General features: G+C 47.2%; 1 protein-coding gene across 3 annotated transcripts in view; it reads left to right on the forward strand.

Moving 5' to 3' along the window:
• KIAA0430 (KIAA0430 ortholog) overlaps positions 1-22,300 on the forward strand; it is a 48,214-nt gene extending 25,914 nt beyond the window's left edge. For all 3 annotated transcript variants that reach the window (XM_011956010.1, XM_011956011.1, XM_011956012.1), the window contains exons 15-27: positions 43-162; positions 1,211-1,386; positions 3,568-3,788; positions 4,612-4,754; positions 4,918-5,051; positions 6,318-6,520; positions 7,520-7,747; positions 12,049-12,279; positions 14,468-14,680; positions 15,994-16,054; positions 16,142-16,267; positions 17,680-17,850; positions 19,755-22,300. In XM_011956010.1, coding sequence (XP_011811400.1) covers positions 43-162; positions 1,211-1,386; positions 3,568-3,788; positions 4,612-4,754; positions 4,918-5,051; positions 6,318-6,520; positions 7,520-7,747; positions 12,049-12,279; positions 14,468-14,680; positions 15,994-16,054; positions 16,142-16,267; positions 17,680-17,850; positions 19,755-19,999 — 2,272 coding nt within the window. In that variant the 3' untranslated portion in view covers positions 20,000-22,300. The remainder of the gene's footprint in view (positions 1-42; positions 163-1,210; positions 1,387-3,567; positions 3,789-4,611; positions 4,755-4,917; positions 5,052-6,317; positions 6,521-7,519; positions 7,748-12,048; positions 12,280-14,467; positions 14,681-15,993; positions 16,055-16,141; positions 16,268-17,679; positions 17,851-19,754) is intronic.
• The last annotated feature ends 2,681 nt before the right edge of the window (positions 22,301-24,981 follow it).

The raw sequence follows: 24,981 nt of genomic DNA on the forward strand, positions 1-24,981 counted from the left end.
CCTGCGGAATGTCAGCTTCCTATTGTGTTCTCTTTTCTTCAGCGAACATGAATTTGATCCAGACTCTTACAAGATTCCTTTTGTGATTCTTTCTTTGAAGACATTTGCGCCCCAGGTTCACAGTCTTCTCCAGACCCACGAGGGCACCGTGCCTTTATTGAGGTGAACCATCTCAAAGCCTTTGTCGATATAATGCCCTAGTTCTCCTTTTTATGGGAAGCCTGCCCTTTCTGCCCACACCTCTTTGCAAATAGGTACTATACGATGCTTCATCCTCATGTGTTTAGCCTTCAAAGTACAGTCATGCACCACACAACGACATTTTGGCCAACCATGGACTGTATGTAGGACAGTGGTCCCATAAGATTATAATCACATATTTTCACTATACCTTTCGATGATTAGATACACAAATACCACTGTGTTATAATTGTTCAGTGTGCAGTACAGTATCAGGCTGTCCAGATGTGTATGTAGCTCAGGACCCGTGGGCTGCACCAGCCTAAGTATGCAGTGGGCCGCAGCATCTAGGTTTGTGAGTGCACCTGATGATCTCAGATGACAGAATCGCCCAGCAACACATTCTTCAGTACATCCCTCCGTCATGAAGCAACACGTGACTCTATATCTGAAATGGGATCCATTCATTCAGTACTTCAACAAGAAAATGTGTGTTTACGCTACATTTTAGAAACGTAAATGTGAGGAGGGCAGTTTCTTCCCACAGCGGGGAGATGTATCGTAAGTGCTGCAGTCGAAATCTCCACAAGTGTTGAGAGTACACAGCTTGAAATACGCATACATTCCAAGACTTGTGAGAGAAGAGGATTCCTCAGAAGTTCATTTAACCACTCCATGAGCCACAACAGTAGACTTAATACAAAGGCCGACACAGGACTTAGTGGCCTGCATACCCCTGCTGATGTGGAAGCAGACATGTTAATTGACTTGGAGCCCAGTTGCCTTATTTTTAACCCCCCTCCTGGAAAAGTACCCAGAAAATGCCATCAGAATGCATCAAAGAGGCCAGTGCCACGATGCTTGCCTCCCTGGGTCCTTAATTTTAACCTTCAAACCTGGTGGTGGGCATTCGAATAGACAAATGATTAACACCTACATTAAACCAAAGCCTTCTGTTTAGCAAGCGCTTCCTTTTCTGTTAGTTTAATTTAACCTTTCCTTTTTGTGTTTTCGTTTTTTCCTGTTTCAGCTTTCCAGATTGTTACACTGCAGAGTTTGGTGATCTAGAAGTAGTGCAAGAAAACCAAGGAGGTGTTCCCTTAGAACACTTCATCACCTGTGTTCCAGGTGTAAACATTGCCACTGCTCAGAATGGCATCAAAGTGGTTAAATGGATTCACAACAAGCCCCCACCTCCCAACACTGGTAGGTGTCAGGTATTTTATCCTAGAGCTACCACCTGTCCACTGTGAGACCAGAGGAGGCTATTGGCTTTTATTTTAAACAGCAGCACAATTTGCCAAGTGTGAAAACACCATGGATGTGTCCTTTGATCTTTTGAAAACTCCTTCTAAAATGCTTGAGGGGTTGGCAGAACTAGACTTTGTTTTATTTTTTATTTATTTTTTTGAGACGGAGTCTTGCTTTGTCGCCTGACTGGAGTGCAGTGGTGTGATCTCGGCTCACTGCCACCTCCACCTCCTGGGTTCAGGCGATTCTCCTGCCTCAGCCTCCCGAGTAGCTGGGACTATAGTCGCCTGCCACCACGCCCGACGAACTAACTTTTTTTTTTCTGTATTTTTAGTAGAGATGGGGTTTCACCTTGTTAGCTAGGATGGTCTCAATCTCCTGACCTCACGATCCGCCCACCTTAGCCTCCCAAAGTGCTAGGATTACAGGCATGAGCCACTGCGCCCAGCCTTCTTTTTCTTTGAAATGGAGTCTCACTCTCGCCCAGGCTGGAGTGCAGTGGTGCGATCTCGGCTCACTGCAATCTCTGCCTCCCAGGTTCACGCCATTCTCCTGCCTCAGCCTCCCGAGTAGCTGGAACTACAGGTGCCTGCCACCATGCCTGGCTCATTTTTTTGTATTTTTAGTAGAGACGGGATTTCACCATATTAGCCAGGATGGTCTCGATCTCCTGACCTCGTGATCTGCCTGCTTTGGCCTCTCAAAGTGCTGGGATTACAGGCGTGAACCCCCACGCCCAGCTGAAACTCTGTCTTCAAAAAAAAAAAAAAAAGGTTTCGGGTATTTGAAGGAAATACCACTTAATGCAGATTTACCTTTGAAAGTCATTTTGGTCCACATTTTGGACTTTGATAAATGTGAAAATAAATTTTAATGTGAAAGACCAAACTATTTGGACCTAGACTTGGGTGAGTGTCAGAGTTACAGGCATGTTCTGAGTTGCAGATGTCTAAGGCTGCTGCCTGTGAACAATACTTAACATTGTTGCCTTCCTGTATATATACACACACGCTTGCTTCTCTTTGTCCCCAACACTTCTTTTCCTTCTCTCACCTCCCTTACCCTACAGGAAAAAAGGTGAGGATAACCAAGGAATTCTCTCTGAGTCAGCCTGCTCTTAGGAATGTTTCTACTCCGGTTTCTTATGGGACACCTCCTTTGTTTTCCTTCTGTCTTAGACTCCTCAGGGGCCATAGATTATGCTGCTCCTCCTTACTCCTAAGCCATGAGCCCACAAGCCTCCACCTTTTTAAAAATTTTATGTGTTTTTTGAGATGGAACCTCGCTGTGTTGCCCAGGCTGGAGTGCAGTGGCATGATCTCGGCTCACTGCAAGCTCCGCCTCCCGGGTTCACGCCATTCTCCTTCCTCAGCCTCCTGAGTAGCTGGGATTACAGGTGCTCACCACCCCACCCAGCTAATTTTTTATATTTTTAGTAGAAATGGGGTTTCATTGTGTTAGCCAGGATGGTCTCAATCTCCTGACTTCGTGATCCGCCCGCCTCGGCCTCCCAAAGTGCTGGGATGACAGGCGTGAGCCACCGTGCCCAGCAAGGCTCTCCACCTTTCTATAAAGATTTCCGTCTGATTACTTATACATTTTTAATAGGTATAAGAAGTCAAGATGATACAAAAACCTGTTTCTTACACCCTTTTATGTCATGCTAATTTTACAACATTGTTACTTTCTGTGGTTTTCTGTGTAACATTTTCAGCTCCACTGTGGATTAATTTTGCTCTTCTGGGCTACCTACCTGATGATCATTTATAACTTTGTGGGAAAGTGTGTTCCCCGTGACCAAGTTTCAAATGGATCTTGAAAATATTACTAGTTTCTGAACTGGGAGCTTCTTGTGTACTTTCACTTCTATAAAACTATAGTAGACTCTGCTTTACTTTGGCCACTTAACTTTGAGGAGTAGTGGGATAGCATTTGACAGCCCATGAATAAGTTAGGCTAGCTAGTTACTGGACTGTGAGACCTGAATATAGAAACTGAGATGTAAAGCAGCTACTGTACTTGGTTTCGTCTGCTTCCCCGTGATCGAACTCAAGCCAAGGACTGCAGGGCCATTTCCCTTCCTTTCAGCTGGTGAAATCCGTGCTTTCTGTCTAATACATGTTGTTTTTCCTCTAGACCCTTGGCTTCTGCGTTCGAAGAGTCCTGTAGGTAACCCCCAGCTGATCCAGTTCAGTAGAGAAGTGATTGACTTGCTGAAAAGCCAGCCATCTTGTGTCATACCCATCAGTCATTTCATCCCATCCTATCACCATCATTTTGCAAAGCAGTGCCGAGTGTCAGACTACGGATACTCCAAGCTGATTGAGTTATTAGAAGCAGTGCCTCATGTGTTGCAGGTAAGACGTGTCACAGGATTACTTGTTTACAGGCAGGAATATTCCTCCATGGCTTTGGCTGCCTCCATCAAAGAAACAGTAATAGTTAATTCCTAAGAAGTCAGTTCTGGGCAGAACATCCTCTAAAAGCTTTCTTTAGAGGGAAGGAGTAACACACAAAGGCGGCTTCTCAATTTTTCAGAAAGCTACTAGTTTCCAGTTTTAGAGGAACTCCTTGGAGGACTGAGGAGGATTTTCCCTCTAAGCTCTGTACCCCTTCATCCCAGCACAGCTTTCTCCAGAGTTGTTCCTGATTACAAGGAAGCTGCCGTGAATAGCCACGTACTTGTATGTTGGTGCCTGTGTGAGAGTCAAGGGCTTAACCTTTCTTCTAAATGTAACTAGTTGGAGACTAGTTACTGGGCTAGAGTGTAGCACTGGATCCTATGAGGACTTTGCCAGTTAACTCACGGTGTTTTAACAGCTTCCCCCTCACTAAAAATGGCTTGAAAAACTTGCAGACCAATTTGTCTGGACAACCAATACAGTTTTCATTTCTGTACTCACGACTTTTCTTTTCAAAAGATTACACTTTTCATTTCTATACTCAGCGACTATTTGGGAGAGGGTGCGCCAGGCCAAAAACAGTAAGAGTTTCAGAAAGTTGGACGTTTGTTCCTTTTGACCAACTACATTTTGTTGATTCAGATGTATTTCAAATTGCACACATTCTACATGAAGGGAGTCATTCTCTGAGGCTATTACCAAGAGAGGGTGAGCCAGCAGCAAGGAAGTCACTGTCTGCTGAGGTCTTATGTATATAAATAAACCATTTGCTTTGCAGATTCTTGGAATGGGCTCGAAACGTCTGCTGACCCTTACCCACAGGGCCCAGGTGAAACGCTTTACTCAGGATTTACTAAAACTTCTGAAATCCCAGGCCAGCAAACAGGTCATTGTGAGAGAATTCTCACAGGCTTATCACTGGTGAGTTGAACAGAAGTGAAAGCAAATATTTTAAGACACTTTATCTTCTCCCAAATTCTAAATCGTTATCTAATATTTCTATTAAGCATTCTTTTGGAAAACGTGTAGTACTTTTACTGATGATACTACTCATTCCGTATCTGCTTCTGTTGTTAAAACCTAGGTGTTTCTCAAAGGACTGGGATGTCACTGAATATGGTGTTTGTGAGTTGATTGACATCGTATCAGAGATTCCAGACACAACCATCTGCTTGTCCCAACAAGATAATGAAATGGTGATTTGTATTCCCAAAAGAGGTATGTGACTTACATTTGCTGGAAGGATATTGTCTACCTCCTGTTATTTTAAAATAGTGTGGCATGGAAGATGTGGTTTTCCCTCCCTCTCGATGCTTCCTGAAGATTCCACAGAAAGCACAGTGGGAAAACTGCTGCTCTTTGGATTCTGTGTTCTTCAAAGCAGGTGAAGCTATTCTCAAGAAGAAAAGCAGGCTGGCTTTTTAGAATTGACTCTTAGGGGAAAAACAGACATCATCAGCACTTTGCTCACATGCCTCCTGCAGCCTGGCTGTGGCTGTGTGAGCCATAGTCATCCAGTTGAGAACCTGTCACCGTGCCTGTTGCTTCGCTCTTCTGTTGAACTCTGAGCTACTTTATTTGCACACTTGAGAAGGGAAGACAACTCAAATGGATGTTTTGTTTTGCCTTTCAAATTTTAATAGTTACAGTTGAGGTCAGAACTGCACAGGTCCACTTACGGGTAGAAAGTACAGTGATTGAGGGATGCGAAGCCCATGGATACCGAGGGCCAACTCTTCGTGTCTGCAGGTTCCGCGGGGCGGACTGCAGGACTTGAGTAGGTGGCGGATTTTGGTATCCGAGCAGGGTCCTGGAACCGATCCCTTGAGAACACCAAGGGGTGACTGTATGGTCATATACTCCTTCTGTTATCTGGTTCTTAAACTGTGCGCCTGCAGAACCCTGATGTCCACGAAATCATAGAATTCCAGGGCCAAAGTTAGTAATGCCAGTACTTTTCCAGTTCTCACTGAAAAATTAATAGAAACAATCTCAGCTTAAGCTTTTCCTCATCTTTTTGTTCAACTTTTGAAGCCTGATTCTCTTTTCTGCTAGCAAGTTTTAACTGAAGATCAGATGAATAAACAAAAAATAATGGGGATGTTCAGAAGTGTGATTTCATAGGAATAATTTCTAGAGTACTTGCTTAAGTACAGGGACCTGGGTATGTGTCATTTTAATAGATACGGGGCAGGGGCTAGAAAATTGTTTCTAGCTTGTAAGATGACCTTGTTTCTAGCTTATAAGATGAATATATATGCATTTCATAATATAATAGTATCATGACTTCCTGGTATTCTGCCCTGGAACATGTTTGAGAACCACTTGCAAAGAGGGAAGAGTGTATGTGTTTTAGGTTGTGTGTGTGTGGAATGCAAGGATGATATCACTTATAAATTCCCAAAAGGATTTACTCTAGTATGGATGTTGAACACAAATGGGTAGAAAAAAACTGTGATTTTATGTTTTTTGTTTTTTTTAAAGAACGCACTCAGGATGAAATAGAAAGGACAAAACAGTTCTCCAAGGATGTCGTTGATTTGCTGCGTCACCAACCCCATTTCCGGATGCCCTTTAATAAATTTATTCCCTCTTACCATCACCACTTTGGCCGGCAGTGCAAACTTGCATACTATGGGTTTACCAAACTACTTGAACTTTTTGAAGCCATACCTGATACTTTACAAGTGAGTGAAGAAATTCTAATTTTATAAAGTGTTTTTCTGGACAACATATTGGAAATTTTTTTTCACATTCAAGACCTATTTTCCTGGGAAGTAGGGAGTTATGAAAGAGGATGAAAATCTAAGCTGTTCCAATCAGAGAAGCCATATTACTGACTCATTAGTATTTTTAGATAAATATGGCTTTTTCCTTCAATAAAGAATTATTCAAACTTGTCTTAGGGTAATTATTGAAAAAAGGGTTAAGTAGGTTGATTTGGTTTTTTTTGTTTTTTTGTTTTGAGACGGAGTTTCTCTCTTGTCGCCCAGGCTGTAGTGCAGTGGCGCTATCTCAGCTCACTATAACCTCCACCTGCGGGTTCAAGCAATTCACTTGCCTCCGCCTCCCAAGTAGCTGGGATTACAGGTGCCCACCACTGTATCCAGCTAATTTTGTATTTTTAGTAGAGAGGGGTTTCACCATGTTGGCCAGGCTGGTCTTGAGCTCCTGACCTCAGTTGATCCGCCAGCCTCAGCCTCCCAAAGTGTTGGAATTACAGGCGTGAGCCACCACACCTGGCTGATTTCTTACACTGAATATTTGTTCATTAGTTTTATACTTTTCAAAACCTTCATGTTGAAGGTAGGGCTGAGTACATGAGGTAACATCAGTGCTAAGCTGTTAAGCTGTTGCTAAGTTAAACCAAATTTCTGTTGATTTTATTAATTTTTTTTTTTTTTACTAAAGTGCTTTTTAAAAATTGTTTTATTGTGGCAAAATACACATAACACAGAAGTTAGCATTGTAACTGTTTTTTTATTTATTGTCCAGTAGTGGTCAGCACATTCACATTGTTGTGCAAGCAATCTTCTGAACTTTTTCATCTCACAGAGCTGAAACTCTATACCCATTCAGTAATGCTAACTTGTTTTTTCATTACTAGTTGCACACATTTTTTTGCTATTCTGTAAACAACTGTGATTTGTTTATTCTCCCTTTCCTCCCGCTGTGTGTTTTCGAAGGTATTGGAATGTGGAGAAGAAAAGATCCTTACTCTGACAGAGGTAGAGCGGTTCAAAGCTCTAGCTGCTCAGTTTGTTAAACTCCTTCGGTCCCAAAAAGATAACTGCCTTATGATGACAGATCTCCTTACAGAATATGCTAAAACTTTTGGTTATACGTTTCGTCTCCAAGACTATGATGTCAGTTCCATTTCGGCTTTAACTCAGAAACTTTGCCACGTCGTGAAGGTAAATGTTTTTTCCCCCCCCGTCATAATATCCCCCCCGGGATAATGCTTATAGTGGCCTAATTCTCATTAGGACGGCTTTAACTCAGAAACTTTGCCACGTCGTGAAGGTAAATGTTTTTTCCCCCCCGTCATAATATCCCCCCCGGGATAATGCTTATAGTGGCCTAATTCTCATTAGGACGTTTGCATGTGCTGTAGCATTTCTGTATTTACACCTTGAACTACTTAACTGTCACAGCCTTACAACTTGTTTTGTGTCATTAGTGCTTATTAGGTAACAGGAGAAACCTTGGTTTGGAAGTTGAGTTTTGGTCTTCCTCTTGTGTGTTTCTGAATGGTCTTGCCAAAGCTACGCCTTTGTGAACTGATGAGGTCACTCTTCACCCCAGGGTTCGGTCATCAGGTGCAGCCGCCTCAGCGCTGCTGGCCTGAGCTCAACTCCTTCCAGTGAGAGCTTTGCCTGTGACGTTCTTGGGAGCTGTAATCACACAGTGTCTTGTCCCTCCACATTCTCACCCACTTAGGAGTAGGCTTAGGAGCCAGCGCGGGTGCAGAGTGGCCTTTGTCGCTGGCAGAGCTGTAGTAGAAAGGGCAGCTCGTCCTGGTTCCTGCCCTGGACTGCGCTGACCCTCTCCATCCTAGGCAGAGCAGCTGCCAGTTTTCAGCCCCCTCCCCCACAGGACCAGGAGAAGTCACGGCCAGGAGGAAGGAATGGAAAGGGAAGCATGAGGGACGGCACCCTCAGTTACAGGCCCATTACTAGCTGCACACATTTCTGTGTCATTTAATTCCGTAAACAGCCAGAATGGGTTCATTCTCCTTTTCCTCCCCACTGTGAGGTGTTTTTTGGAGATGGAGGCCCAAGCTGGAGTGCAATAGTGCAATAGTGCGATCTTGGCTCACTGCAACCTCCACCTCCCAGGTTCAAGCGATTCTCCTGCCTCAGCCTTCCGAGTAGCTGGGATTACAGGCGCCCGCCACCATGCCCGACTAGTTGTTGTATTTTTAGTAGAGACAGGGTTTCACCATCTTGACCAGTCTGGTCTCGAACTCCTGGCCTCAGATAATCCGCCCACCTCAGCCTCCCAGAGTGCTGGGATTACAGGCATGAGCCACTGCACCTGGCCCCCACTATGTTTCTGAATGTATTGGACTGCAGGGAAGAAGTTCTTAGAGCTCTCCTTAGGTACTGGTTGGTTAGAGGAGGAGGTGAGAGAACAGGAAGCACACCAGGAGAGCGGAACATCCCTGAGCCAAGACAGAGGAATGGCCAGCAGCATCATAGGAAGGCAGGTCAGAGAGGGACTGCCTGACCTCCAGGTTTAGCTCAGTGGGGAGAGTCGGTGCCGCCGGCCAGGTCAGTGGCAGCGTCGATTGTGCAGACAGAACCCACCTGGGAGTGGGGTGAGGACTGAGGAGAGGTGAGAAAATGGCCCAGGTCATCTGCACAGCAACCTGGTTTGTCTGCTTTTGAAGATGGGGGGCTGGGGCAGCAGCTAGAGGCTGTGGGGCTGAGGGAGCAAGGGAGGATTTGGGCTGTTGGTTTTCCTACCTGGAAAAACTTGAGCAAGTCTGAAAGCCATTGATGTGGATCTGTCAAGAGAGAGAAGATGAACATACAAGGTTGAGAAGGGCTAAGACGGGAGGGCCTTGAGGTGTGGGAGACTGGGAAGCTAGCACACAGAGGAAGAAGGAAGCATACAGGGCAATAGGCTGGGGGCAGGCCTGGGCAGGTCTGATGTTTGTCATCAGGAATAGAAGGGAGTCCTCTTCCAAGAATGATTTTCCACCAGAGAGAGGGACTGATCTGTGCTTAGAGAGAGAGGAGAGGCAGGGCTCAGGACGTAGGAGCGGGGAGAAGGTCCGCAGTTGTCATGGTGAGTAGAGAATGGCTTGATCTGGATGTCATGTGGGCTGCAGGGGTATCGCGAGCTCCGTGCACATTGGCACCATAGACTCTCAGAGAGCAGCAGTTGGCAGTTGGGGTGTGGCTGTGCAGGTGTCGGCTCAGGGAAAGCAGGTGGTCGGATTCAAGGTGGGAGTTTACCGATGGGCGCCAGGAAAAGGCATGGGATGAGGGAATTTAAATATTGACAAGAATGTCAGTGGCAGGATGACAAAAGAGGAGAGTGAAGCAAGGGAGGGGGCTGGCGAATTGTGAGCAGATAGGAGGCAGTATTACTGCTGAGGTTTGAGAAGGGGAGGAGTTGAGCGGCTAGAGTCTCTTTCTGCACTCCCACCCCAACAGCAGCTCCCGACTCGCTTTTACAAGTGGGATGCTCAGGAGGTGTGAGTGATTTATGTTGGTGGGGTAATGACAGGTTTGCACTGTGACCCTGGAGACGGGTGTCTACAGTGAAATTGAACAGAAGAGGATGTCGTCGGAGATGACAGGCAAGGCATTGAAAGGCCATGAGGCTGTGGTGTGGGGGACAGGTCCCTTGGTTTGGTGTTCATTTGCCCAGGAATATGAAAGGGGTGGGCTCAGGTGGATAGGAAGACCCCATGCTGTGCCCTAGGGCTTTGCTGGGTGAGTGTGATGGGCAGGCAGCTGGGGTGTGAGCAACAAGAATGGGGAGAGCTGAGAGAGGCTCCATGATGCCTCCCTGGCTGCCCGCTGGATCTCCTGGGAGCTTCTCCAACCCTCCCTCTGAGATTCTCACAGAATTAGTCCAAGTGCACTGTGAGCAGTGGTGTTTTTCAAAGCTCCCCGGGGGATTCTAATGCATGGCTGGGATTGAGAATCAAGGGATGGATCCAAGTCGTACCAGAGGAGCAGGCTCTGGTTTGGTTTCTTTCCTAAGCGACTGTAGTGGTGGGGGGGGGTCTGGGCAGCTACGATGACTGGGATTCCCTGGAATGGTGTCGGTTGATTGATGAAACTCGCTTCTGAGCAGGAAATCTGTACGGTCCCATAACCATGGTAAGTGGGGTGGGAGCCTGCCAGCCTCCCTCCTGCCTTTGCTCTGGGCACATGGCAGAACCAGATAAAGATGTCCTGAACTTGGGATGGCTCCTCAGTGCCACCCACCTCTCTCTGCCTCTCACAATCCACGGTCCAAAGAGTGCCAACTTACGACGACTTAGCCCTGCCGAGACCTTTGGCCCTGGCAGGAAAACCAGATAAAGGGGGCAAACAGGCTGTCTGGATGAGCGCTGGTTTGTGAGAGCAGTGCCGGAGCCGCACGCGTGCCAAAGCTCTGCCTGTTCTTTTGCCAGGAAAGGCTCAGTCCACCGACTCACCCCCGCCACCCAGGGCCTGCTGGCTCAGTCACCAGATGCGTGTTTCTTCACATGGTGTTTGGTTCCCACATGATAGTCTCTGTTTTGTGAGGTTTTCCTGTCAATGCATTTAGCCACTTAAACCCTTTATCTCCTTGAGAATCTGAAATACTTGAGGAGTGGACAGGTATTAGTCGGATGAAAATACCAGCTTTGTGGTTAGTAATAGCAGACTAGAAAAATTCAGCTTACCTTGCAGTGAAAGTAGACCCTCTCGGCTGGGCGCGGTGCCTCAAGCCTGTAATCCTAGCACTTTGGGAGGCCGAGACGGGCGGATCACGAGGTCAGGAGATCAAGACCATCCTGGTTAACAGGGTGAAACCCTGTCTCTACTAAAAAATACAAAAAACTGGCCAGGCGAGGTGGCGGGCGCCTGTAGTCCCAACTACTCGGGAGGCTGAGGCAGGAGAATGGCGTAAACCTGGGAGGCGGAGCTTGCAGTGAGCTGAGATCCGGCCACTGCACTCCAGCCTGGGCCACAGAGCGAGACTCCGTCTCAAAAAAAAAAAAAAAAAAAAAAAAAAGAAAGTAGACCCTCTCTCACCTCCCCATCCTGCCCTGGGGATGCACATGGGCAAGTTGGGTCTGCACAGAAGCCATGTGAGTGTTGCTTGTAGTTTAGCCTCCCCATCCCCTACTCCGCCTTCGAGCACAGCAACCCACACTTCACAAGCTTGGACCACTGGCCGTCCGCTGGCCAGCCTGTCTCCTTCTTACAGTGGGATTTGGAAAGAATGAATGAACAATAAAGAGAATGATGCAATTTCCTCCTCCATTATTACCTTGATGAGAGTTTTCACTTACGGACCAGCAGGGGGAGGACAGTTTCTGCTTCTGTGTTGGTCTGGTGTCCCAAAGAAGCTAAAAACAAACCCACTTGCTTTATTTCAGTGTAGGAGAAAAAAAATCAGATTTTTCATCTGTTGGTCTCCTTAACCAAAATGAAGTGAGCCGAGTTGGGTATAACCAAGGTTATCTCTCTGGAGTTCTGAAAGCGTGAATTCTCATTTTCCCCAGGTTGCTGATATAGAATCTGGCAGACAGATTCAGCTGATCAACCGAAAGTCTCTACGATCTCTCACTGCCCAGTTGCTGGTATTGTTGATGTCTTGGGAAGGAACCACCCATCTTTCTGTTGAGGAGCTCAAGAGACATTACGAAAGTACCCACAACACTCCCCTTAACCCCTGTGAATATGGATTCATGACCTTGACTGAACTGCTGAAGAGCCTGCCATACTTGGTTGAGGTACGCACGTTAATGGCTCTTTAGAAACACTGCAAACTATCGATTGTGCATTTCCGGATTACCTGCTGGTCTAGATTAGAGTGTGTGGAGCTGGAAGGGACCTGAGAGACCATTTCATAGATGAACGCACTGAGACCTCAGGCAGTGAAGCAGCCCTGCCTAAATGGGTGGCAGAAGCCATTGAAAGCCTGGTCTCCTCATCCTGGCACTAGGGTGTGTTTGTCCTGTTCCAGGATGGATTTTGCTACTGTTTATCTTTCTGAGTGAGATGGTTTATGTGGTGACTTGAAGTGAGAGTTGAGTGAGGCAAGGGCAGAAAGGAAGGTTGCCCAGCCAGTCCGCAGGCAGCCTTTCAAGAATGGTGCTCCAAGATTGGGAGAATCTTAAGAGAATACTGCATGCAATTCTCAGGCAACAGATATAAAAACCTAGAGTAAATAAATGAAATCCTGGAAAAAATTAGTTGCCAAAACTCACTCAAGAAGTTAAAAATTAGACCAGTTACCATAAAAGAGACTATAAAAGATCCCTGAAATTTACCACTGAAAAAGGCATCAGGACCAAGTGAGATAACAGTGGAATTTTAACCAACCCTGAAAGAACAGATAAATCCACCTTTTACAAAATCATTCTGAGCCGGGCGCGGTGGCTCAAGCCTGTAATCCCAGCACTTTGGGAGGCTGAGACGGGCGGATCACGAGGTCAGGAGATGAAGACCATCCTGGCTAACACGGTGAAACCCCGTCTCTACTAAAAAAATACAAAAAAACTAGCCAGGCGAGGTGGCAGGCACCTGTAGTCCCAGCTACTCGGGAGGCTGAGGCAGGAGAATGGCGTAAACCCGGGAGGCAGAGCTTGCAGTGAGCCGAGATCTGGCCACTGCACTCCAGCCTGGGCGACACAGCGAGACTCTGTCTCAAAAAAAAAAAAAAATCATTCTGGGCCAGGCGAGGTGGTACACATCTATAATCCCAGCTACTAAGGAGGCTGAGACTAGAGAATCAGTTGAGCCCAGGAGTAGGAGTTTGAGGCCAGCCTGGGCAACATAGCAAGAACCCATCTCCTAGAAAAAAAAAATACTGTGCTAGGCTGCTGAAAAAGAAAAAAAAGGCAAGCTTACCACTTATTTTTATGAAGCCAAAATAAGTTTAATACCAAAAACATAAGATAGTCCCTTAAGAGAAAATGATCCTAAATAAGATATTAACAAATGAGCCCCAGCAATTTAAAAGAAGAATGTTGTGCCATCATCATCTAACTATGGGACTGATCATTAAATAATGAAAGGATATACATCCAACGTTTTCTAAACTCTGTTAATATCTGTCCTAAGAACACCAGTTCTGGATAGGTGTTAATGGATGTTCCAGGACAAAGGACTTTCCCTGGCTAGCTAAGATTGGGAATATCCTTTCTCTTGGCGACTCCAGAGCATGTTAAACACTCTGAAAAGGTTTATGGTAAAGAAATCTGCTTCCTTACCCTGCATACACAAGGATTTTGTGTTTGTTTCTTGTTACTTTTGATGTGTTCTTAAATAATGCTAGCGTCATCCTCCATCACAGTGTTTCTTGGAAAACTGGTTTGAGAGGTGGTTTAATGGCCTCAGTGTCCACTGTGTGTACAGTGATTTGCCGCCATGGTTTGCCTCCCCTGATTTCTTCCCTGCTCACACAATCTCTTCAGACCACTGCAGCCTTCGACTTGCAAATAGAACTGAAGTTTGCTGGAGGCTATAGCCTTCTCTTGGAGGAAATCCTTGACGCTCCTCCTTTTCCTTCCCCACTTCCTTTTTTCCTCTCTCCCTCCCTCCCTCCTTCCTTCCTTCCTTCCTTTCTCCTTCCTCCTCCTCCTCCTCCTTTCTTCGTCTTTTGTTGTGTCTCTTCATCTTGTTCATCTGTGTCTAATTCGTCGTCTTCGTTGTCTTTGTCTTCATCTTCTTAGTCTTTGTCTTCATCTTTGTCGCCTGTGTCGTCTTCATCTTCATCTTTTTTGTCTTTGTCGTGTTTGTCTTCGTCTTCTTCATTGTCTTCTTTGTCTTTGTCGTCTCCTTCTTCATCTTCATCTTCTTCGTTGCCTTCTTCTTCGTCTTCACCTCTGGGCCTTTTCCCTCAGTGGGAGGCCCTCACTTTCCAGGGGGCAGGGCCAGTCACTGACATTTCTAATGCTGCTTTTTCTTTTTACCCAGGTTTTCCCTAACGATAAGATGGAAGAATGTGTGAAGCTCACAAGTCTGTATTTGTTTGCAAAGAACGTGCGCTCTTTACTTCATACTTACCACTACCAGCAGATTTTCCTTCATGAGTTTTCCATGGCCTATACCAAGTATGTCGGAGAAACTCTGCAGCCTAAGACCTATGGCCACAACAGCGTGGAGGAGCTCTTGGGAGCAATTCCACAGGTGGGCACTTTTCTCAGCTTCCGGGGGAGCATCTTCTGAAGAGCTGAGCCACAGGCTAACTCTCCTGAACAGAAAAATAAAATGCTGCCAGAATAACGGAACGGCAGGCATTTTGAATTGATCCTTTCAAAACATACTGTTGGTCTAAAGTAAATGATTTTAGCATTTCTCCTTGATTCTTTCTGTAAACCTTTATTAAATCCCTGTATGCCAGGTGAGTAAGTTTCAGGCTCTAACCTCAGAAAGGTGTTGGGTAATGGGAGAATCAGGATCCCCAAGCAGGCAACTAGTCAGGGTGGTCAGTGCAGTGATGGCCAGGAGCCCCCTACTCAGTGGGCGCGTTGAGGAAGGCTGTGTCAGGGCCCACTTCCCAAGCCTGGGGAGTCGGGTACGGAACCTGCAAGGATGTGCCTAAGGGAACCACGTGACAAGGAGGGGAGAGAGCATTCTGGGCAGAGGGGATGATGGTATGAGCAGATGCAGGGATGTGACAAGTGGCATGGAGTGTGGAGAGCCTAACAGGGAGGCGAGAGCTCGGTTAGGGAGGACGTGGCTCCTCCAGGTAAGGAGGGAGGACTGTGTTGGAGAGAGCTGGAGCCCAGGTTTGCGTTTGAAAAGCACCCAGTGGCGCTGTCCATGGTAGAGCGGAGAGAAGCAGGCATGGAGGAGGGAACTGGGCTAGGATCCTGGCCACTGCAGAGGTCTGGGTCAGTGTTAGATGGAGGAATTGAGCCAAGTGAAAATAGTAGAATGGAGCAAGTAGCAAGGACCCAGGCAAAACTCGCCTGGGAGCTGCCATCAGTGGCCTGGCCACGGGGTGCACATGTCGGGGGCCTGGGAGCGCAGCTCCACTACTACCACTCTGCTTGGCTGAGATGGAGAGCGGCACCATCAGGGAGAGGACTTGATGATTCTGATAATGAGCTTAGTTTAAAGGGTCTGAGAGATTGCTCTTAATTCTTTTAGGTGGTGTTTCTGCAAAAAAATGGCAAGAACTCTGATGGGAGAACTACCTTAATTTATATGCCAAAACTAGTGTTTGGAAGACAGTCTTTTTAAGAATTATAAAGAATATTTCTGAAACTGTGTCTCGTGATTTTTGAACTACTCTGCTTTTTATAGGGGCATATTTCTATCAGCTGCTTCTGTTGCTTTAAAAGCTAAGGAGAGAGTAGAGAAACATGCTTCTTGGCAGTAACTCAGCTCCTAAATTCTAGCCTAAGGCAGGCACCATAGGTCACACTCTTCCTGAATGTTAGGGCTTCTGTCCCCTCCTTTTCCACTGCTTAACCAGTAGTATGTCTTGTGTGCAGGTGGTCTGGATAAAAGGACATGGTCATAAGAGAATTGTAGTGTTAAAAAATGACATGAAAAGTAAGTAAGCACCCATTCCCTCCCCCCTTAAAAAATCACAGTTCTCTCACTGACATTTCTCTCTGACGGGTGCTGTTTGTCCTGCAGGTCGTTTGAGTTCACTCGGTCTCTCCCCTGCCAATCATGAAAACCAGCCCTCGGAGGGCGAGCGCATCCTGGAGGTGCCCGAACCGCACACAGCCTCGGAACTCAAGCTTGGAGCTGGTGGCAGTGGTAAGAGAGGACAAGCAGAGACATAAGAGCTTGTGAAATTCTAGGAGAAATGGCTTGGGGTCAGGCAGAGCGAGGGAAAGGACTCCAGCAAGTCATCCCATCTGCTGAAGTTAAATAGCCACACAGTTTTCAAAGCAGTTTTGGTATTTAATTAATAGCAGAGGGAAAAATTGACCTTTATTTGTTAGCATTGTTTGGCTGACTGGTTAAAGTCCCTGAAAGATGTTGGCAACCCAATAATGATCGTCTTACCCCAATTCAGGTGTTGAAGAAAAAAATTATTCTGACACTTGTTATAATGGAAATTCGTGACACTTGCAACAGCGGGGAGAGAGCCAACTCCCAATACATAGCCTAGGAGCAGAGTGAGGGCTCGGGGTGGGAAATTACGAAGAGGATTCCTGCTACGGGCAGGCAGGCCGGCTGACCAAGGATCCAGACATCAGCTATGAAGGGTGATGAGGTCTCAAGGGCAACGGGATTCTCACTAAAATGACTCAAGCTAAGACTGGACCCGGCAAGTTCAGCAACAGACACGGAAGGCTAAGGTCAAGGCCCAGTCCAGATGGAAGGCCAAGGTCAAGGCCTGATCCAGAAGTGGGCTCAGGGCGCCTGACTGAAGGCTGGTCAAGGCGTGTTTGTCACAGGACAGCCCTAGGCAGGACTTGATATACTAATGCTTAATATTACCCAAAATTACACCGAGTCACATAGATTTCAGGTAGATCCACCTCTGTAATAGATACAGGCCAGTTCTCATGAATGTTACAGCATTTCTAACTTTTCTGAAGGACTTGAATTCATCGTTATAGGTGAGAATTTTGTCTTCAAAAGATGTGGTGAGATAGATAGCACGTTACCGTCCCCTGTGCCCTTAGGATAACTGAGTTACATGGCATTTGACGTTTTATGAGGTGCCCTCCTGGGAATCAGCTGCCGAAGCTGCCCCACAGCCTTCAGCAATGCTGACCTCCGTTCTGCAGCGGAGGCGCGCAGCTCTCGGGCAGTCACGTATTCCACAGCTCGCCCATAGTCGGCAGCTAGGAAGCTGCGGAACCAGGCCCAGGGCTTCGGATTCTGGGCTTCCGCTTGCTGATAACCACGTACACCCCGTCTCAGGCTGTCCCCTCTTTGGAAACTGACTGCAGGACCCTTTTATCTGGTTGGGCCTTTTAGGGGCCGGTGTTCCTGAGAACACAGATCTTCAGGAGAACTAGCTTATTAAGGCATTCCATTACCAGGATCTTCCTGTTAGTGGGTTTTGGGTTGGTTTGTTTTTTTAATACCTTAAATACTTCTTGACTCTCTTAATCTTTAAGGCTTAGAAGGAAAACGTCAGGTGCGAGCCCGGGGTGTGTGCTGGGGGTGGGCGTGGAGGTCCTGTAGCGCCCCAGCCCGCCTTCTTTGTCCAGGGCCCAGTCACACTGAGCAGGAGCTTCTCCGCCTGACCGACGACTCCCCCGTCGACCTCCTGTGTGCACCCGTCCCCTCGTGCCTGCCGTCCCCTCAGCTGAGACCAGACCCCGTCGTCCTCCAATCTGCTGATCTCATTCAGTTTGAGGAGCACCCTCAGGAGCCTTCTGGTGGGTGACTCCGTGTTGTCGTGGGGTTTTCTTTGGGGTTTAAAACAAAACCACGGTGAGATGCTGATACAGTAAATGACGGAGGTGGGAAGGGACTCCCCCTGTTCAGGTGGAAAACACTGCGCTGATTATTCGACCTTCTTTCCCCACCTGGCTTCCCGCAGAATTGGATGCACAGCCCCAGGTTGCCTGGTGAGCGTCAGGCAAGGGCGATTTGGCACCTCTGGAGGGCTGGTGGCTTGGGGCTGTGGACAGGTCCACAGGGGTGGGTCGGGGGCCTTTTGGGTTTCGCTTTCCCAGACTTTGTGCAGGTTCAGCTGCTCTCAGGTATACCTGTCACCAGATGTACACGCCACCCACGGTGGGGGCCACAGGGCCCAAGAGCTTTGTGAAGGGGTGAATGGAGGGAGGTGTATGTGGCTGGAGCCCCTGGACTCTGTCCAGTGATCTGAGAACAGACAGGAAGCTGAGCACGCTGAGTCCCAGCCTAGTGCAGGCATTGGTGCTGACCCTGTGCCCAGGGCTGACAGACACCATCACATTGAACTCTGACCACGGCTCCAGGTGTGGGGCGGTCGCTTTATTCCACAGGCTGCGTGACTAAGGCACAGCTGGTGCTGTCACTAGAGAGGCAGTGGCCCTGGGCTGCTGGGCTAGCAAGGGCAGAGCCGGGATTGGAGCCCAAGCCCTCTTGTCCTGTGGTGCCGCCTGTTCTCTGGAGAGGACAGCACATCTGCCCCGTATAGGTCCTTCCCTGCTCTTCATCTGTTGGAACCCAGCTCCTCCCCACTGCTGATGCTGCTTTCCAGGTCACCAGGAACAACCCGCGGACTCCTGGCTTGGCTTTTACCATCTCGGCATGTGTTCAGCACTGTTGTCCTCAGCAGTGTTCAGCACTGTTGCCCAGGAAAAGAACTGAGGCTGTTGACTTGGAAAATAGGAGATGAGGAAGTAACGGCCTGCGGGTTGAACCAGCCTGTGCAGGCGGGCCTAGACGCACGCCACGCTCCTGTGCAGTGCCTCGCTAGGGCTGGTGGCAGATTGATGTTAGCTCGTTTGTGGGATTGTGGCCTTTGTGCCTTTATTCTGGGCAAGCGCGGCTGCATGCACAGGATGAGAGAGGGAAGTAGTTAAAACAGTGTGGGCAGTTTTGTCAGTCTCTCTCCTCTTGAGGGTCAGCCTGGGCAGGAAGCTGGCTCTGCCGTCCCCTCTGCCACTCTCACCTTCCGTGGGCCTTTGGGATCTGGAGCCCTGTGCCCTATGCAGTGGGAGCCTAAGGCATAATGATGGATCTGTTCCAAGCAGCATGGCCCTGTGTGTCGAGCATGTGAATGATATGTGGCTCAGCCACAGAAATGGCAGTCTAGAAGCACTGCGGGAGAGCTGGCTGTGCTCGACCTCCTGGGTTCTGAGGGTGATTTTGACTTGGCGCAGTCCTTTCTTATCCCCGGTAATAGACCCATGGGGAGCATAGGTCCTCTCTAAATGGAACGGGCTTGGAGCTCCCTGACACTGAGACGCTCCGACCCCATCCCCTGCCTCCTGCCTCAGGAAGTCTCTAAGTCGTGGTTAGCTTATGGGTCCTTAATATCTGGCAGGGAGAATGAATGAGCAGAGAATCCAAAATGGAAAAAAAAAAAGTGTTAACCTTTGCTCAATAATTTATAGCTCAAAATAGAGATCTTTGCAACTTGGTAATCCAGTGGGAGAGGTGGGATGCAGTTTATAGATACTTCTGTGCCAGGTACACTGGCCACACAACTCATATGTGAACTGTGGCATAGATGTCGCATTTCGAGGCTTTTTATTATTATTATCTTTTGAGCAAATATGAGCAAGAAAGAGAAAACCCACACTTCTTACAGATCCTGGAACTGAATCTGTTTGCTTTTCTGTGTTTCCAGAAATGATGATTTTAAACCAAGAAAGAAAAATGGAGATTCCAATACCAGGAAAGAGCAAAACTCTGGCCTCCGACTCCAGCTCGTCCTGCATCTCAGCAGCTGTCCCCCTGCCTCCCTGCCCCTCCTCGGAAGCCTCCGAGTCACAGCTCATCAAGGACCCTGCGGAAAGCCCGGCCAAAAAGCAACCCAAAAATAGAGTCAAATTGGCAGCCAACTTTTCCTTAGCACCCATAACCAAGCTTTAACTCCCATTTCCAATATAGAATTAGGATGGGAAAACACTGTCTGATTCTGCACACAAAAGTGGGTTTCAAAAATACACCCTTTTCTGTGTCGTGAAAAGCCCCCGAAGCCATTTGCTTCATCTTACCTGTATTCCATCATGTTTTTCTTTTACATTGAACACAGCTTTGAGCTGAAGTCTTTCTTTTCTTTATTCTTCCTTTTTCTTTTTTCAATTATTTGAAGAACTTGTGGCATTTGTTAGAGAATCCTTAATATATTTTACCAAACTTCCCTAACTATTATGAAATACAATGGTGTTCCAAAAGAAGAAAGCACTAAGAACTCAACTAGCAGGAAGCGGTTTTGCTTCCATTGAGCCACGTCAGTGGTGTCATCCTACATGTAGCATAATAGAGTCTCAGCCTTTGCTCACTGGTGTTTCCGACAGTATTAACCCAGTGCGTGGCATGTCTTCGAAGCAAAGCCTGTCCCGCAAGCCTGTGTGTTCACACACTGAAGGAAAAGGGTAGGCGAGGGGTTGGGAGTGTATTTTCAGGTTGGAATGTGAAGGTTCCTGGCTTCCATGTGACTTGTAAGTGTGCCTTGTTTTTTATTTAAACTATGTCTGTAGTTGACAAATGTGGCTTCATCACAAATTTTTTTAAACGTTTCTACTTTGGGGTTCCATTTAGGAGCTTTCTAGAAAGTTGAGGGTGTTCTAAGCTTCCCATCTGTGTTCCAGTTTGATATGGGTTAGGTTAAGGAAAAGGAGATGGTCTCGATGTCATGGATCTAAAGTCAGCATTCGGATTACAACACACATTATTGTGTGTCGAGAGGCAGCATTGGAAAGAGTCTGATTTTTGAAAATATGCATCAAGTGCATAAATTACAAATCAGAGCTGAGTGGGGAGGTGCTTCAGCAGCAGCGGGATCAATACGATTTCCACTGGGAAGAGACAGGAATTCTACCTACACATAGGAAGGCCAAGGTTGATCCACTTAACCTTGTTATTATAATTTTAAAGCTGGTATCGGTAGCTGGGAAGCTTTATGTGTGTGTATGTCAGCTCAGCATCTTTTAATCGTGTCTGATTTTACTCTCGTTACTTCTCGCTGTTGGCAGCATGTCTGGGTTTTTGTGGCGTCTGGTGTGGAACGGCCTTCCTCTCCAGGTGCCTGAGGTGTCCGCGGACGGGTGGCCTCTCACCCCCCCTAGAGAAACCTGACATTTACAATGGATTGTATTTGTCGGGCAAAAAAGGCGGATTCATTCATGGAGCAGAAAGAACCTGTTGGCGTAAGGTCTTCCACTAGTTAGATGGTTTCTTTTGGGGAAATGTTTATATTTGGTAACTTCTAGAAAGCCAGAAAATGGACTCTGATTTCATAGCCAGCATTTTGATAAAATGCCACAAAATAAGGGCTGTAGAGAGATTTTTACAAGTCAGATTTTTTGTTCCCCAAATCTTTTAAGTGAAGCCAGTGATTCCCAGTTCTCAACACATGGCCCCAGTCAAGACAGAACACCATGGAAAAACCCTCTTAAGTATTATGGCGCTCTCCGAATCCTCGTGAAGGCATTTCCTCTACAGACATAGTGTTACAGGAAGTGAAATGCAAATGTGCAATTTTTTTAAAGGAGCTTTTAAACAATGTAATAGTTGGTGTTGAGAACATCAGTTGCCTTGTTCTAAGATTTCATAAGGCTGAGTTTGCACGCTTGGACTTCAGTTGTGCTAGCATGTAAAGAATGGTGGACTTTAAAACCATGAGAGGTATCATTACAAGTCACCTGGAACAGACTCAAAGAACAGGTTCTTTGGGCAACAGACAAAGAAGAATCAAGTTCTGTGCCGTCCCGTGAGTGTGTCTGAGTACCATTCACTGGAGTTGCTGCTTAGTCTGGGACGTGTGTGTGGCTCTTAACATTCGCTGTCTGAAAATGAGAGAGAAGACGTCGGAAGCACGTTGTGTTCATAATGTACTCCACAATGGCCAGTCCAATTGCTATCTATTTTTTTATCCAGAGGCTTAATTAAATGATGTGGTAAAATGATGTTTGAGCATTAAGACAATGTAATTCTTTATTTCTGGGTGGAAAGATGTACCGGATTAAATTTATCTGTTTAAAAAAAATGACAAAAGTTATCACCAAAACCCCCTTTCCCATCTTGCACTGTTTGTTTTGGATTGGGTTAGGGGGAAAGAGATGTTTTTCTTAATTGTCTACTTTGTTTGAACACTTTTGTTGTGGTTCAAGTGCTGTTTTGTGTGTTGGGACCAAACAGTTGTCAATAAACTTTACAAGCAAGCATCTATTTTGAGTTTTCCAAGTGGTTTTGTCTGTGTCTGTCTGTCTCTCTGTCTGTGGGGAGGAATTATAAACCAATCCAGTTCTGCCATCATTCATTTTGGGTCTCCCCAACTTCTTGCCTCTTCTGAAAATAGAACTGTGAGGTGGAGAGCAAATCGGTCTGCATCTTAGAGGCCTTTTAAATTCAGTACACGCCGAAGCAGGTGGCTGGATGGTGGGCCCTTCGTGGTCAGGATCCTCCAAGTTTTCCAGCCTTTGTTCCAGCTTGTAATTACATGTGGGAAAATACAGTAACCACAAAAACCTTCCAGTTAGAAAACTCTGTTAATTCCTAGCTCCGTTAATTAACTCCATTAATTCCTAATTCTTTCTTCTTGTGAAAGAAATCCACCGTGCCTATTGTGTCGTTTTTGGTCACTGCTAAGCATGCTTTTTGAATAAGCCAATTTGGAGAAGACTTCTTCCACAGACACAGTTGTGAAGCCCTCCCATCCCCCGAGACCGTCATTACCCTCTGTCATCCCTGCCACCTGCATCCTCTGGCAAGAATTTAAAAAGACCCGGAAGAGCCTTGAGTGAATTGCTGCTTGATGCAATTTTTTCAAGTTCAGCAATGTTAAAAGCTGCTAAAGTCCTTTCCAAACATATTTCACAATGGCAAATTTGTGCAGAAAAAGTTGTGTAGCCATCGTGCCCCTTTTGAGAGGGGTAAGGAGGTCTTGCTAGGTCTGGACTGGGGCTGGAACGGTGGCTTTGCATTTATCTTTGTTCGTTTCCCACCTGGGAAGGTGAACCAAGTCATGAGTATGGGAGGGACCCACAGGAAACCAGCAGTTTGTGCTCCAGCTCCATTTCTTTCAGGTGGAGGTGCCGGTAGGGACCAGGCTGGGTGGTACCCACCAAAATGCCTGGCTAATTTTTTGTATTTTTAGTAGAGACGGGGTTCACTGTGTTAGCCAGGATGGTCTGGATCTCCTGACCTCGTGATCCGCCTGCCTCAGCCTCTCAAAGTGCGGGATTATAGGCGTGAGGCACCACACCTGGCCTGAAACCCTGTTTTTAAAATTATCTAAAAGGAAGAGGATGTGTGTGTGTGTGTGTGTGTGTGTGTGTGTGTGTGTGTGTGTGTGTGTGTGTGTTTTGAGACAAAGTCTCGCTCTTGTCTCCAGGCTGGAGTGCAGTGGTGCAATCTTGGCTCACTGCAACCTGTCTCCCCAGTTCAAGCGATTCCCCTGCCTCAGCCTCCCGAGTGGCTGGGACTACAGGTACGCACCACCACGCCTGGCTAATTTTTGTATTTTTAGTAGAGACAGGGGTTTTACCATGTTTGCCAGGATGGTCTTGATCTCTTGACCTCGTGATCCATCTATCTCAGCCTCCCAAAGTGCTGGGATTTCAGGCATGAGCCACTACGCCCGGCCGAGGACACTTGTCTTTAACCACCCAGAATCCATTCTCTCTTCTACTGGCACAAGAGGTTCCATAGGGTTGGCCTGAGGACCCCAGCAAGGCTAAGCAGAGAACTGCACTCCAGTGGCCCAGCAAGTGACCTGGAGCTGGTATATGATCCAAGCCAGAGTCTGGGATACTCCACGCTGGGATTTGTATTAGAATTGCCGGATTGTTTCTCTGTAAGCCCTGGGAGGAAGTAAGCCAGCGTTGTTTGTCGTGGGCCCTACAAAGAGACTCCCGGAGGACAGAGCTAGCGTGAGGGAAGCAGGACAGACAGGCAGGGAGAGGCCATGTCCAGATGACATCATTTGAACCCCTGGGGCCAATGGTACCCGCAATCATCGAACATCCCAGCCCAGGAGCCAGGAAATGCTCTTTATTTTTTGCCTGTTTGCCTTCAGTTTCGGTCACTTACAATCAAAAGGGCCCTAATGCAGAGAGCTACTGCCCCCATACTGAGAGGTTCAGGTCGTCAACCTGCAGCCCGGGAGAGCCCTCCTGGCCAGGCGGCCCTCCTGTCCCCACACCACCCCCAGCTTCATCTGGCCAACTCCAGTTCCTGCCAGCATCTCATCATGAGATGTGTCCTCCCCAGAAAAGCTTCCCTGAGCCCCAGACTCCCTTAGGTGCCCCTGCCATGCTCCCATAACCTCTGTGTCTACTGAGGTCTCAGTGGGACAGAGGGAAAAGTGATGGTTCATTGTCACCCACACCTGACGCGTCAGCTTTCCCGTGGGAGGAAAAGCGATGAGCCACACATCTCTAATCAGCAGGGAAATCCATCTTCCTCCTTTCCCTTCCCCTGCGAGCCTAAGTGGGGGTGGGAGGGAGGCGAGGTCCGGAGCTGGGTGGCTACAGGAGTGGAGGAGGCTTCTGTCAACCCATAAAGGCACCTGGAGCAGCTGCCCGCTAAGGCTGAGGAAGCTGAATCGTTCTAATAAAGCAGAATGGCGGCCGGGTGCAGTGGTTCATGCCTGTAATCTCAGCACTTTTGGAGGCCAAGGAGAACAGATCGCTTGAAGTCAGGAGTTTGAGACTAGCCTGGCAAAACTGGTGAAAAACCATCTCTATTAAAAATATTAATACAACAAATAGGTGGGCACGGTGGCATGTGCCTGTAATCCCAGCTACTCAAGTGGCCGAGGCAGGTGAATTGCTTGAACCCACGAGGTTGCAGTGAGCCAAGATCACACCACGGCACTCCAGCATGGGCGATAGAGCGAGACTGTCAAA

This window comes from Colobus angolensis, unplaced genomic scaffold (assembly GCF_000951035.1).
Source record: "Colobus angolensis palliatus isolate OR3802 unplaced genomic scaffold, Cang.pa_1.0 Scaffold406, whole genome shotgun sequence".
Classification (NCBI taxonomy): domain Eukaryota; kingdom Metazoa; phylum Chordata; class Mammalia; order Primates; family Cercopithecidae; genus Colobus; species Colobus angolensis.